Source organism: Meleagris gallopavo, chromosome 7 (genome assembly GCF_000146605.3).
Source record: "Meleagris gallopavo isolate NT-WF06-2002-E0010 breed Aviagen turkey brand Nicholas breeding stock chromosome 7, Turkey_5.1, whole genome shotgun sequence".
NCBI lineage: Eukaryota > Metazoa > Chordata > Aves > Galliformes > Phasianidae > Meleagris > Meleagris gallopavo.
In genome coordinates, this window is record NC_015017.2 from 14,430,407 (window position 1) to 14,444,553 (window position 14,147).

At 37.1% G+C, this 14,147-nt stretch overlaps 1 protein-coding gene across 13 annotated transcripts in view; it reads left to right on the top strand.

Annotated features, from left to right (window-relative positions):
• The window catches only part of ZNF385B (zinc finger protein 385B), a 153,627-nt gene that overhangs the window by 112,529 nt on the left and 26,951 nt on the right, over positions 1-14,147 (top strand). For all 13 annotated transcript variants that reach the window (XM_010713539.2, XM_010713538.3, XM_031554189.1 and 10 more), the window contains one exon: positions 7,249-7,359. In XM_010713539.2, the coding sequence (XP_010711841.1) occupies positions 7,249-7,359 (111 nt within the window). The remainder of the gene's footprint in view (positions 1-7,248; positions 7,360-14,147) is intronic.

Sequence of the window (14,147 nt, forward strand, 5' to 3'; positions counted from 1 at the left end):
AAAAGATTTAATTAAGTAGGTAAAGAGAGAGTATATTTGAGCATACTGTTGTCACTTCTAGAGCCTATACTTCAGTGACTTATTGAAAATCTGAAGAGGAGTCAGAGGAAAAACTAACAAATGAATCAAGGCTTTTATAATGAGAGGCTTAAGGAATTCAGCTTACTTGGTTTATCAAAGAGAAGGTTAAATGCTGATCTGATTGCAGCGTACAAGTACCTATGCATGCAGGCATTAGAGTGCCCTTTAATCTAATTGAGTGAGACACAACTAGATGGAGTAACAGGCAAAGCAAGGTGTGGATGTTAGCTGTGGGAATACTCCATCATTATCATCACTTCCCCTGTGATGTTATAGATTTATCTTAGTTGGAAACTCTTTAATCAAAGTGTGGTATGTTCGTTCCCTCTGCCCCCTCTAAAATTTAAGCTCGTGGTTGACCACAAATTATCAGACTTCGTCACAGGAAAGGCTGAAGCTCTCTAGTCTGTAAAATTGTCATGCATTTTTTTAAGAAATCAGATGTAATGGCTTCTTCTAAGCTAAAACAAGTCTTTAAATAACTGTAGACAGTGCTTTCAGTATTCTTTGTGATTGCAGATACAAGCACAGAATAAAGAGTTGTCCTTTTTCATTTTCCTGTGTGAGCTAGACTTTAAAGGGGAACATACAAGAAGGTAGTACTCTAGGGGACTCTGCATTATGCCATGGGAGTGGGCATAAGGAAGAGGAACACAACTGCTGCTGTCAGGAGACAGAAAATCAATGTCCCAAGTCCTGGGTTCCAGCCCTGAAGCTCTGTTGGCAGAAATAATGTAGAATTTTCAAAAATAAAATTAGTTCGACAGTAACCTCTAAAAGGAAATTGATGGAGCTGAATTTATTAATATTTCATCTCTCTTAAGACATAAAAGGCTGTTCCCAGCTCTGGGTGCCCTTTTAATCGTCTTGTACTAAAAATGATGTTGAAATGTAAACTCCAAAGGTTTCTCTTTCCTTTTTTTTCCTTTTTTTTTTTTTAAATTACTAACTTATTTCAACAACTCTTCATGGATATCTGCAGTATCTGACATGTTAGCAAGTGAATTACAGCAGAATTTTTGTTTTGCTTTAAAATGCCTTCGGGCTGATTTCTTTGACTAGTGATAGTGTGCAGAGGTCACGGCTCTCACAACCACTATTTTCCTTGGGGAAGCTGGAGCTTGCTGCCAAATTGATCGAGATGTGGAGGGACAAACAGTGACAAGTTGTATTCAGAGAGGTTTGTGGTCAGGGTACAGTGTTCCTGTGTTTTGGAAACCATGTAGGAGGGAAGGGAGATTAGTCCCTGAGGTCAGACTTGTCCTCAGTGGATGCAAGAAGTGAAAGCTTATGTATTTCTGCACTTGGGGAAAGGCATCTACTCAGACCTTTTTTTTTTTATTTTTTTTTTTTTCCATTTTAAAGAGAGAGGGAGGGAGCAGATACTCTTGATAAAGTCATAGACTCATTCCAACCTGTGTAAGTTTGGGTTTTACTTGAGTAAGATCCAAATTTTATACTGTATGCAAATACCTAATGTGCAAGAAAGTAAGAGAGACTGTAGTTTGTTAATCAACAGAAAGTGTTAAAAGCAACTCTTGCTTACACCACAGGATTATGGCAAAAGAATATTATGTTGTATTCTAATATTATGTGTTCTAATTACATATTTGTCTCTGAATCAGCTGTGGGCAATCTGCAAAGTGTTCTCCCCTGTCTCAGTTACCATTTTGTGATAGCACAAGGAGAAATGATTTCAAAGAGTCCAGGTCAGGCTGAACAAGGCTCTGAGCAGTTGTAGGTGTCTCTGTTCATTGCAGGGGTGTGGGACCAGATGGCCTTTAAGGATTCCTTCCAACTCAAGTGATTCTATGATCGTTTACGTCTCCCTGATTTTTTTTGACTTTCCAAATATTGCAGTGAGTGAGGTGGTGTTTGTTTGCATGCTTGCTGTATAGAGGTACATCTCTGGGATGCACTCTGTGCTAGGTGAGCAGGGCTGAAATGCAGGCAGCATTGGCAGGGTTCCTGTAAGAAAAGTCAGTGGTATGCATCAGCAGAGCTGCCTTGAGTGTTCCTAGTAATGCAAAAAAGCAAGGAAATGTGAAACAGCATAGTGTTCACTTGAACAGTATATTGCCATGAGTATTAGTCCAATGAGAAATATTGTCTCTGTTGTGACGAAAACAGCACAAGCATGGAAAGAACAGACTTCTACCAGTCTGGGTTTGCCAAGCATGTCTAACATTGCACCACAACATTTTTGGTTTTACAGAGGGCATTTTAAATATGTGCTCTGTTGAGTATGGCTGTTTATTTCCGTAACTGCATTAGTCTCATGATGTGCACCATTGTGGTAGAAGGCTGTGTATATATGGCAGAATTTATGGTGAGCTTCAGTGAATCACCGTTCTGCATGATGGCAACCTGCTCAGCTTTCCTGACATCTGGAGCACAAACACAGAATGAGCCAATGTCCGCACATGGCCTTCTGACCAAGAAGGACATTAGGAAGGCCTAATCTGCAGAATATTTACTGATGTTTGCCTGGGTGCTTGCTTATAATAATAATTTTTAAAAAGACACACACGTAAGTAGATTGTCAAGCAGTTTGGAAAAATCCCAGAACTTTAGTTGCTGTCTTGTATTGGTAATTTATATTTGCCACTGTTTGCTTGCCTTGATTGCCAGAGGGAAGCACTGGATTATAATGTCAGTTTTTTTCCACATATGGTTGAAAATTTTGCTTTATGAGAGTAGAACAGCATAGTATGCCTTAAGGCTGCTCTCAGTGTTTGTACAGAAGTTTCTTAATGACCAGTGGTTAAGCGATGCTCCATTAAATCTCTTACAGCCACCTCTTGATATTCTGTTACACATGCTTCTCAACAGACAACTCTAGGTAGGACCTGAGAGTTGTTACGATAAGAAGTAACTGAACATAGGCCATAAATTCCCAGTCACAATGTTAAACTTCACTTTGATTTGGAGATCCCAGGGTTCCAGTGCCGTGAAACAGAGGCTTTATTGCTGCTGTTACGATAGCTGTTATGATGCTGTTATTGATAGCTTTAGCATACAGATTTTTGTTGGAATGGTTGCAGTAGCATGTCTGATACTTGTTTAGTGTGAATTAATGGCTAAGTGGACCAGGAGTAGAATGAAAGCATAGGAGTCATGAGGTAGAAAAGGTAATTTAGCACTGCTGCTTTATCATTAGGCTGCCTGTAACCTCCTGGATACTAGGCAAGACTTCCGCTTCCGCTCAGATAAAACTTCAGCTCGGATAAATTGGGATTTATTCAGTCTTTTAAACTGGAGATTGCACCTGAGTAGAAATTAATGAAAATATTCAGGGTTTGCAATACCATAAAAACCATCTTTTCTTGCAAAATAGTGTGAACTTTTTTTTTAATTTTAAAAAAGGCCTAGAAATAATATCTAGCTTATCTGTTGGTTTTTGTTTGTTTTTCTCACTAAGACTTGAGACTGTGATTGTGATAGGTAATTCCATGAAAAACTCATTTCAGACTTCATTACTGATCCACCCTGAGTATGGCATATGGTTCTAATCCATCTCTTCAAAATGCTTCATGGAATCTGTAGAATTAAGAAGTACAACAAAGACTCCAAAGAATGGGACAGCTTCCATGTGTAGAATGATCAAGTAATGCACAGTTAACTTGATATGTGGTACAGGTCATAGAAAATTGAGTTGTATGGAACTAGGCTTAATGAAAAATAACTCTTCCTTGGCACAGCAGGTTGTAGGAAATGGAGCTTGGTGCAAAGTATGAGTTTTTCCTGATATTCAGGAGATGACTATGAAAGCGTATGGAAGAGAAGGTCATTGGGATTTGCCAAATGCATGGAAAAGCATTCCTGGTTCAGCAATACTTATATTGGGAAATATGAAAATATTTGAGGGAAAGGCATGTATGTTCACGCTGTTCTTATTCTCTTGCTAACTAAATATGGCTGTTTGGAGGCGCAAAAGGATAGGCTCGGGGGAGGTGCAGTAGAGTTGAGCGTTTCTATCATTTTGGATTGTATGTTACTGCACTAGCATTTCTGAAGTGCTCTGAAAGTCATTACCACCAACCTCAGTGGATGTAGACATCTCTCACATTTGCATGTTGTGAAATTGGAAAACAGAAGAAGAAAGAGGTGATTACTGCTGAAACCTGTCCAGATTCTGTTAATCTTTGTTCACTGTAATGGTTCAGGTGGCTTTGTAAGGAGACTCAGTGCAAAATAGTAGTATATGTAATTTTGTTGGAAAGATGTCTTAAATTTAACTTTTTGTTAAATGAACTGTAGTAGGAAAACAAGACTAAAAAGTTGTTAAACTTGGTTATTGCTACCAGAACCATTTATTTATTAATTGATTCTTACTCCGTAACAGAAATAGCATAGTGCAAAATTTTATTATTTGTGGTGGCTGTTTAGTTGCAGTTATTATTTCTAGAATAAACCTATTTTACAGAATTGCTTTTTAAATACCGGTGCTCCCAACTGCGCCAAGTGTACTGCGTCATTTCCTAATATATACCTCAATAAATAATTTGCTCCCTCTCTCCCTGCAATGAGGAGGATAATTTTGTTTAGAGATCTGAGATCAGCTTACCCTGCAGCATTAATCATCTAACATAGATACTTTTTAATTTTTCCAGCATCCTGTAATCCACCCTAGTTTCTGATATATTTAAAAGCTATTAATTGTTAATGTTGTGCTTCTTGAATTCTAATTGTGACCAGGCAACGTGCGGGGCTCAGGTTTGGGCAGGATCAGTAACCGCTCCCAGGGGAGCCCAAGTGGCACTGCCTGGAAGAAGCGTGAGCCAAGCTATTTGGGAGCTTGTCCTTGTGCTGTGCATCTGTTTGAATCTAGGACTTTGTACACAGTCTGCCTTGTGTGCTTTTGAACTGATGACTGCTAATGCTAGCGCTGTGGATTGCTATCTGGTACGCACAGAGGAGTCATTGAGTATTGCTGCTTTTTTTTTTTTTTAATGGGACTGCAGACGCTAGTGGGTATTTTGGCTATTTCTTCTCACTGATCTCAGACACTTCAAAGGTTGAGGTACTTTTCAGCATTACTGTCTTGTTCTAGTTGGCTTGATCTACCAATTGCTAGTTAAGTTGAAAAGCAACGCATATACTCTATTTAAAGAAAAAATTTCTATTCTCTAATGATACAGCAATATTTTAATATATGGATTTTATATTATTGACTGGCAGATCTATAATAAAATTAATGCTGAAAAACTTTTAATCTGCATGTGTAATTGTCTAGTATTGTGCAGGGGAATGCAATAAGTGGTACCAATGAGAAACTGATTTTTTTTGTTATGATAAACTTGGGACTGTTACTTTTATTCTAGAAGTAGTTGAAACAAGGAATAAGGATATTAATTTTGGTTTTCATTTTAGACTTTATCATGTTAATTGCAACAACACATTTTCATTTATAAATCAGTAGTTCATTCAAAATGGCTTTTTTACATTTGTAATTATTTCTCTTAATATTTTACCTTGTTGGCGATGGCAAGGAAATCCAGAATTAAGGACAGAAGCTGATTAGAAGTTATATCCAGAAAATTCGTTAGTAATAACATTTACAAAATGATATGTTTGGCTTAAGAGGAATCTGGCAAGAAATCTGTCTAGCTTCAGTCCAAAAAAAAAAAAAAAAAAAAGGGTTGAATGTTAGATAACAAATTATTAGAGATATAATGCTATAAAGTAGTTTCTTAAATTTGTGAGCTTCTACATGTGCATACATGTAGAGAAGGTCCTCATCAGTGCAGGTTTCTCTGGAAGCATGATGTTGTACCAAAGGAAAACTACAATCTTGATCCTCAGGTTTGGAAACTCTGGAAGCAGCAGCTAACTTTCTATTATTATTCTTTATCTAATAAAGCATTATCTTGAACTTTTCTTGCTTTATTTTGTATGTCAGCTTAGTATCAAATCGGTGATGTGTATCATCCAAGATTACACAGCCGGGTTTTTTAAGACAGTGTGGTTTGTTTTCTTAAGACAATGCTGTTAAGGAAAAATCATCACTGTGGCTGCAAGACAGGCTTCAGAAAAATACGTATTATAGCAAATTGAACTATTATCTCTTGTGGTTTAAAAGCAAGCTTGGGAAATAAGCATTTATCTTTTTGTATGGATTGCCATTTTCCCTCTCTTGTTTTCAGAATTCATTTCACATGTTAAATAAGTGTAGAAGACTGCACAGAGGCTTGTTGGATGATGGAGGTTGGAGGGGACCTCAGAAGTCACCCGCTCCAGCCTCCTGCTCTGAGCAGTGCAGCTAGGAGATCAGTCCAGTTATACTTTATGTGGATTGAAACAGTGTTTGAACCAATAAATTTGACTTAATAAGTTCATTTTATTTTTATCCATACTGCATCATGAATATTAGACTTAATTGAGGCCTCAGTGCAGTAGCAGTTATAACTTCCAGTGCTGTTCCTATCTTCCCATGTTCACAGAGCTCTCTGTCCTTGAGGATATTTTAAACTGGTGACTACCAGCAGTCCTGATATTTAGCATAGATATAATCATTTCCAGTTTGTGAAAATGTTCAGGCAAATTTACAATTAATATATTCAGTGCTTCATTTAATTCAATTTTTCCAGTATCAAAATGTTTTCTGAACTGTGGTGACTGGTACCCTTTCCTGGGGCCAACACACTCTGCCTACTCCTCTGAATTTGTTTTTTCATGGGGTCTGTCATCAGTTCTGCATATGGAAGTGTTGGAGAATTGTCATCATTTTCCTGGCAGGCAAAATTCCTAATGGAACCTGCAAAGGACCTCATCTCACAAAGACGTCTCCAAGAGGAGAGAGATAAATGACCCTGACTTTTTTAGGGGGCAGAAGTATTTTTCAATTATGCCTGTTGAATCACCAGGTGATACAGGCAGGCTTTCAGGAGACTCTCTGCAACTGAGATGTGACTGAAGCCTTGAGAGCATGGAGGATGTGCAGGATTTGGGAAGGGAACTTTTGGTAACCTGAGAGTGGCAGCAACAGTGGAGCTTCTTTTTTTTTTTTAATTGGATCTTTGACATTCTTGAGCATGTCAAATCTAATTATCTCTTCTTATTTATCTCCGAATTTAAACAATAGGCTTCCAGCATAAAGTTGGTATGTTTTTTTTCTTTTACTATATACTGTGAGAAGTTGTAAATGGATTCTTGTTTGTTCTCTAGATGGATCCTGTGCAAAAAGCAGTCATAAACCATACGTTTGGAGTGTCCATTCCCCCAAAGAAGAAGCAAGTCATTTCCTGTAATGTCTGCCAGCTTCGCTTTAACTCTGATGTGAGTACTGGCTATTTCCTTTTTTTATTATTCAAAATAGGTTTAATTAATTCAAGCTTCTTTTCTCCAAGTTGATAGTTATTGTTCTGCATACATTCTGCCGAAACTTCTGATATTTTGCCCACTTAGAGATAGAAGTCTGGCAGTGACTGTTGCCATACACCTTTGTCCTAGTACCTGAGGAGCAGGCTGCGCTTTTTCTCAAGTTCAAGATGCTAATTTCTTAAACATGTCAACCATGTACTGAAATGTTACTAGAGCAGCACATCTGTGTAGCCCATGTCACATCTACTGGCTATATCCCATTGGACAGTCCAGTAAAATTCAAGAGGGAGCAGACAGAAACACTGTGTTCTCTTCATACCATACCATTCAAATGACATCTTTTTCCTGTTGTTCCTATGTTCTTTCTGATAACGTCTCTGGATTTTTTAATAAAGTCACCTTTCCAGTAACTTTCAGTTGTAACCATTTTGAGTATTTACTTCTAGCTGTCTTTTGAGAATGATAAAGTTCAAAGAAGCTGCTTTCTGAAGTGTAATTCAAAAGGAAAAAAAAAAAAAATGCAAAAGAACACGTTGGCCGATATGCCTAAAACGTATATCCAACTAGTTTTTACCCAGACTATGTGAAAAATAAATAAAATCAAGAATGTTGACAAGTTTAAAAAAAAAAAAAAAAAGTGTGTTTTAGAAAACTATGAGCTTTGGCACAACATATGTGTTCTCAGAGACTTTACAAATGTTCTTAGACTAATAGAAATTTAAAGACTCAGATATTTTATTGCTGTTAAATGTAAGAAGTACTTAAATGATGCATGAATATTAGATATTTTGCTATTGTAAGAAATAGTTTAAAGGAAGCTCCTCGGGGCTGTTGAGGTCTTGGTGCTCCTAAACATTCTCAATAAAGGCCTATAAAGTCAGTATCTATTGCTCTGGTTTTCTCTTGCCTCTACCATTGCCTTTTGAAGAGGTTTGTAATGTTATTTCCCCAGTTTGACTTTCTTGTCTAGCCTGGCATGGATTTTGAAGCATTGCTTCCTACCTTCAAATTGACTGCTGAATCAAAAATCTATCATCTTCTAACAAGCTTATTAAACTTTCTTTGAAGTTGCGATATCTACTTAGTTGACAAATTTCAAAGTCATTTTTTTTATTTAATTAATTTTTGTTTCTTTTTAAGGTTAAGGTTTAGGTTTAAAAAAATCTTTCTGCTCTGATTCCTGATCAAAATACTCAATTTAACTGATTAAAACAAGGAACCAGTACAGTTTTTAAAAATGTGTGGGCTCTGTGGATCTGAATCTTGCTTCTGAGTAGGATCTTATTTCCTCTCTGAGAGGATGGCTCAGCTTGTTTCTGCTCTTCCCTCTCCTTCTAAGGAGTCCCTCTTGATGGCAGGTCCTGTCACTAGAGGATTTCACGCTGACATTCAGATGGTCAGACAGTACTTCAAGGCAGACAGATTGAATCACAACTCAGTGACAGATGAAAAAAGAGCTGAAATATGATATCATTTTGTACATCTGCCAACTGAGTAATTTTTCCGAACTTACTTGCTTACAAGGTAGAACAAAAAGTTCATATCATATTCTGCTTCCAACTGTGGCATCACTGTAGCATGTCAGATTATAGTCTTGTTTCCCCTTTTGAAGTGGCTGTATTCACAGTGTTGTGCTCCTTACTTTTTAAACATATCTAATACACACAGTTCTAGCTGTTAGAAGATAGCATAACTCTTTTGTAATGGATGGTTTTATGAATGCATGAAGCATCATGACCATGCCAGTGGTAGTGATAAAAAGCAGTTCCTTTCTAGAGCAGTTCTTCCATAACAGTATGTTCATAAACAACCTGGAAACTTGATTTTAAAATGTACTGAGACTCTAGTGGAGTTATTAATACTAGAAAATACTTGAATATAAAATAAAGCTTCACAAACATTTCATCACCAGAACATACAAGAATATTTGGAGAACAAGTTTTAGAATTGAAACACTATTCTATTCAAAGCTGTCCAACCTTTCATTAGATTATTCAGTATCTCATGGTAAGCTTACATGAGATTTTGAATCTTTCCTCCAGTTCAATCTTCTAACCTTGTGTTATTTGTCTACATGTGCTATCTTTTCAACCCTCTGCCCAACCCCCAAGTGTGAGAATTTATTTTACTTAAATATCACTTCTCCCCTGCTCCTGTAAAAATCTGCAGTCACAGTGTTTGGTAACGTTAGCGTCTTTTCAGTTCAGATCTTCAGACTCTTTTGTAATTCCTTGACAAAGTTTTTGGTATCTTTCTTTACATGCACAAATGCAAGTGATTTCTCGTAGCTGTTACTCCTTGAAAGGATGATGCAATTTCTTATATTTATGCGAAAAGCAGTCATGTTTTTTGACTATCATATCTACTGAATCTTTCAGTGGATCAGTTCCACTCTGCAACTTGCTAAGAATGTTTTGAAATCCATCCTGGTGGCAAAAAATAAATATGATAACGTGCATCAAATCTTTGAGCATAGCACACTATAGAAGATTTGCAGTTCATCCACTTCAGTTTCAGTTTCTTTGTCTGTCTCCACAAAGCTGATGTGCTCCTTGTACACGATGGACACATTGTTTCTTTGAACTTCCTTTGACCTAAATTATGCAAGCAAATAAAACAAAAACAACCAAAAAGTGACTGTTAGTTTTATTTTACTAAATGAATTTCATTTTCATGGTGTTTGAAGTTCCTGACCTGATCCTAGTATTGATTTGTCTATTACATGAATAATGTACAAACCAATGGAAATCTGTCTGTGAGAAGAATGCTGGTTTCCTTGCCTGTAATCTTGCATTCACACTGTTGGTACTCACTGTTCTGGATAAGTATACCAACATAATTCTTACTTAGTCAATTTATATTTGTCAAACCTTCCGTTAAGTTTGTGTAGTAAATTGCAAAGGTTTCAGATTTCTTCTGCTGCTGTGTCTGCAGTGAGAGTGTTCTGCCATCAGATCCGGAGGAGGGATCTGCAGTTTTCCTTGGCAGGAGGTAAAGTCTAACATCAGGGTTGGAAAATATTTTAAAATAAGTTGTCTTCGTTCTGGGAGTAAATATATCTAATATAGAGGTGATGCCGCCTTTATCTTGAGAAGTAAAATTTGCTAAGATTGTTACTTTTCTCCCAACATATTATAATATGAAGAAAAGTTATGAGTTCTGCACTACTGGCCCCTCATCTGGTTTCTTCTTCACAATCAGATTGGATTACTTTTTGTTCTTAATCAAGTGTTGTTTGTATTTGTGTTTCAAAGAAGTAAAACCTGAACAGCAAAAATAGATCCCTGCAAGGCTATGGTCAGCCTTTTTTGTTTGTTTGTTTCTTTGCATAAAATAATTAATTATTAGGAAACAATCCTGTGCATATGCAAATAGAGATGACTGAAACAAGGCGTACAGTAAATAGTTGAAGTACTTATAAAACGATTGAGGTGAGTCCAAACTGTGAACTGTTTAACTAAAGAGTTGAAAACCAAAGAGTTTAGTTTCAATGTTTTACAAATAGAGTAACTGACAGCTTTTAAACTTACAGAGGATTCAAAAGGAGACATTACATGGTAGGGGATGGTTTAGTAAAACAGAATAAGAAGAATAGATCTTTGATCATTCGTTACTTAAGCTTTTTAATTTGTGTGAGGGTATAAAGAAAATGTGAACTAACAACTTCTGATGGTATGGAAATATTTTTTTGATGTGATTTGTGTAGAAAATATGAAAAAGAAAATGTAGTCAGTCTCTTTCTAGAATGTTGTAAGTTGGCCTATGTACTGTTATAGGAAGGTTGTGTGCATTGTCGATGAGTGTCAGTGTGACTCAGTGTCCGCCTTGTTCTTTTTTCCATTATCTCTGCTGTACACCATTAAAAGGCAGAGGCTACATGCTTTACTTGTACAACATTTATGCAAATTCACTTGTGCAGTTGGGAAATGTTCATGATTAGCACCTTTAGAAATGAATACTATTAACGTTGCCAGTGGGCAGACAATTGAGTTAAGAAACATCATGTCTTTCTCAATTAAGGGAGATCAAATTTACATACCTGTGTTTCTATTTGCATAGATTTAAGCACTCTGTATTATTATTTCATAAAACCTAACAAGTTGTTTTCAGTTACAGTTTTTGTAGAGAGATACCCAAGTATTTGTCACATGCTATAGGACTATGTAGAAGTACTTATTTTGGTAAAATCTGGCAGTTAAACCATGTCACAGCACTCTTGGCACCATCATGTGACATAGTGGGCCTACTGTTTCTGGTAGTCCAGATTTACACTAATATATTAAAGAAAATTGGCAAGGGTGAAATATAGAAGCACATCAAAATTTCTGTGTATTGATATGTAGAAACATTTAAAGAAGTGTTTTGAGCTAGTTTAATTGAGGACTGTAGCCTAATGCATTTGGTTTTGTTTTGAATTTTCAGAAAGGTAAAAACAAGTAAATTAAAGTGTCATGCAATAGTATGTTAATAAAATCAAGCATTTTGCTTTGAATAATTTTGATTTAGTATTTTTAAAAGCAGAATTGGTTTGAAGATACTTTGAGGGAGAAATTACTTGAGAGAGACAGTAGACTGACAAACTTTGACTGTGGAATGTACAAAACTGTTATTGTGGAAAACGATTCTGGATTCCATTCTGAAATAAGAATTTGAAATAAAAGCCTTATTTTTCCGAGGAAAATACAGCTTTGGAATGTCTTCAGATTTCCTGTTGGATCAGGAATAGTAACCTTCTCCAAAGGAGCTTGTTGAAGGAGGCATTCGATGTGATGCCATCCCTTCCTAGAATTCATTGGCCATAGCTTGGAAGCTCACTGTGGTTTAACTTAGCAGGTGACTAAGCACCACACAGTCATTCACTCACTCCCATCCCCCGAGTGAAGTGGGGGAGGGGATAGAAAAAATAAAGTAGAACTTGTAGGTTCTATTTGCAAGACAGATTTAAACTGTTTACTGAGATGGAAAATGAAGAGAGCAGGGAAAAAAGAACGTTAATAGTAACGATAATTATATAAAAAACAACTGATGCACAGTGCAATTGCTCACCGCCCACTGACTGATGCCCAGGGAGTCGTTAAGATGTAGCTGCCTACCCAACCAACTCTTCACAGTTTTTCAAGGTTTTTTTGTGCCTATCATATGAAATGGCCTTTGCCCAGTTTTGGTCAATTGTTCAGGTTCTGTTCCCTACCAAGTCCTTTGCCACTCAGCTCTTCCCCTGCTGGCAGAACAGCATGAGAAGTTCCTGCACTTTGAGGTAAGGGACTTGGAATTTATTTGTAAGGTTAACACTGAGCTGATATCAGTGAGGCTGCTTCATCAATTAGCCATTAATAATTGTGGTCGGATTTGCTCCAGTATATTAGAACAAACATAGATGTTTGTATCTCTGCATCAAAATGTCAGTTAACAACATTTTTATTGTTCATGATGATGAAACAGCATGTGTTCCAGGGCTGTAAATTCTAGTGTATCAGTAGAATTCAAGCTCTAGTTTGGTGTTCTGTCCAGCTCAGAAAAATTGGGAAATATCTCCATTATATTCACTGCCACCAGAGACCAGAGACCATTTAGCAGAAGGGAGAGAATCCTCTTTGTGAAGCAGATTGTGGTAGTGAGTCAGACTTTGCTCTTGCATAAAGGCCACCAGAGCAAGGGATGCAGCTGCAATCCACCAAAAGGAAATGAGATGTGCTGAAAAAGATCTAGCTTAGCTTTTCAAAAATAGGGTTTTCCCCTTATGAATCCTGGGACTCCTTTCAAACCTGTGATTATATCTATATGGACTATGGATAAGCTTTGCTAAACAGGTTTTCATATTAACTGTGTAGGTATGATTTATTGAGTTATTTATGTTGCAGACATTCTAGCAGAAACTAAAAGCAACTTGTGTAAGGTTTGCCATGTCTTTATGGGACTCATAACAGGGTCCAAATAGCAACAGGGCATGGGGAAGATGGCTGCTGCTGTCTCCCAGAGATTTCTTCTCTACTTACTCTTGGCTTGCTCTTCTACTTCTCTTTGGCACATCTCCCACAGCTGTTGTGTGGCACTGAGTCACTCTAGCAGCTGTGGAGCTTAGGCCAGGCTGTGCTGAGCTGTCTGTTTTTCTCTGCTCTAGCAACTGGCACTGTCACCTGCAAGAGAAGCATCAGTCAAGTTGCAAGGATACCTGTTAGGCTTTGGCAAAACTTTTTCTCCATACTTACAAAATCAATAAAATTCTCTCTGCTCTTCTCCTCCATTATTTGTTTCAATTGTCCACATTTTTTGGAGCTTGGGCACTAGCTAATATTGTTGGTGCTAATCTAGTCACTTTTCTCTCCGTTTGTACTCCAAACTCAAATATGTTACACTAGCAGTCTGCGTGATTTGTTTGTTTGCTGGTGTTTGTTATTTTTGTTTTTTTTTTTTTAAAGTCACCTGTTGATTGCTTCTAAATGAAATATCTGCTTCTCTGTGTCCAGTGTCCTCATCTGTAGGAAGCCAGTGGATACCACATTGTTGATACGATATCCTTTCATTGACATAAGTGTGTGTCTGCACAGCTTATTGCGCTTTGTGATTGATGGCTCTAAGTTGGCACTGCCTTTTGACATAGCCTGTAATAAAGACTCAGAAATGAAGTCAAAATGCCTTGCAGGAAGATGCAACAGTTGGGCATTAAAAAATGCTGACAGTCAACTTATTATTGTGTATATTTAGCTAATAAAAATGATGCAATAATAGTGATCATCTTTTAA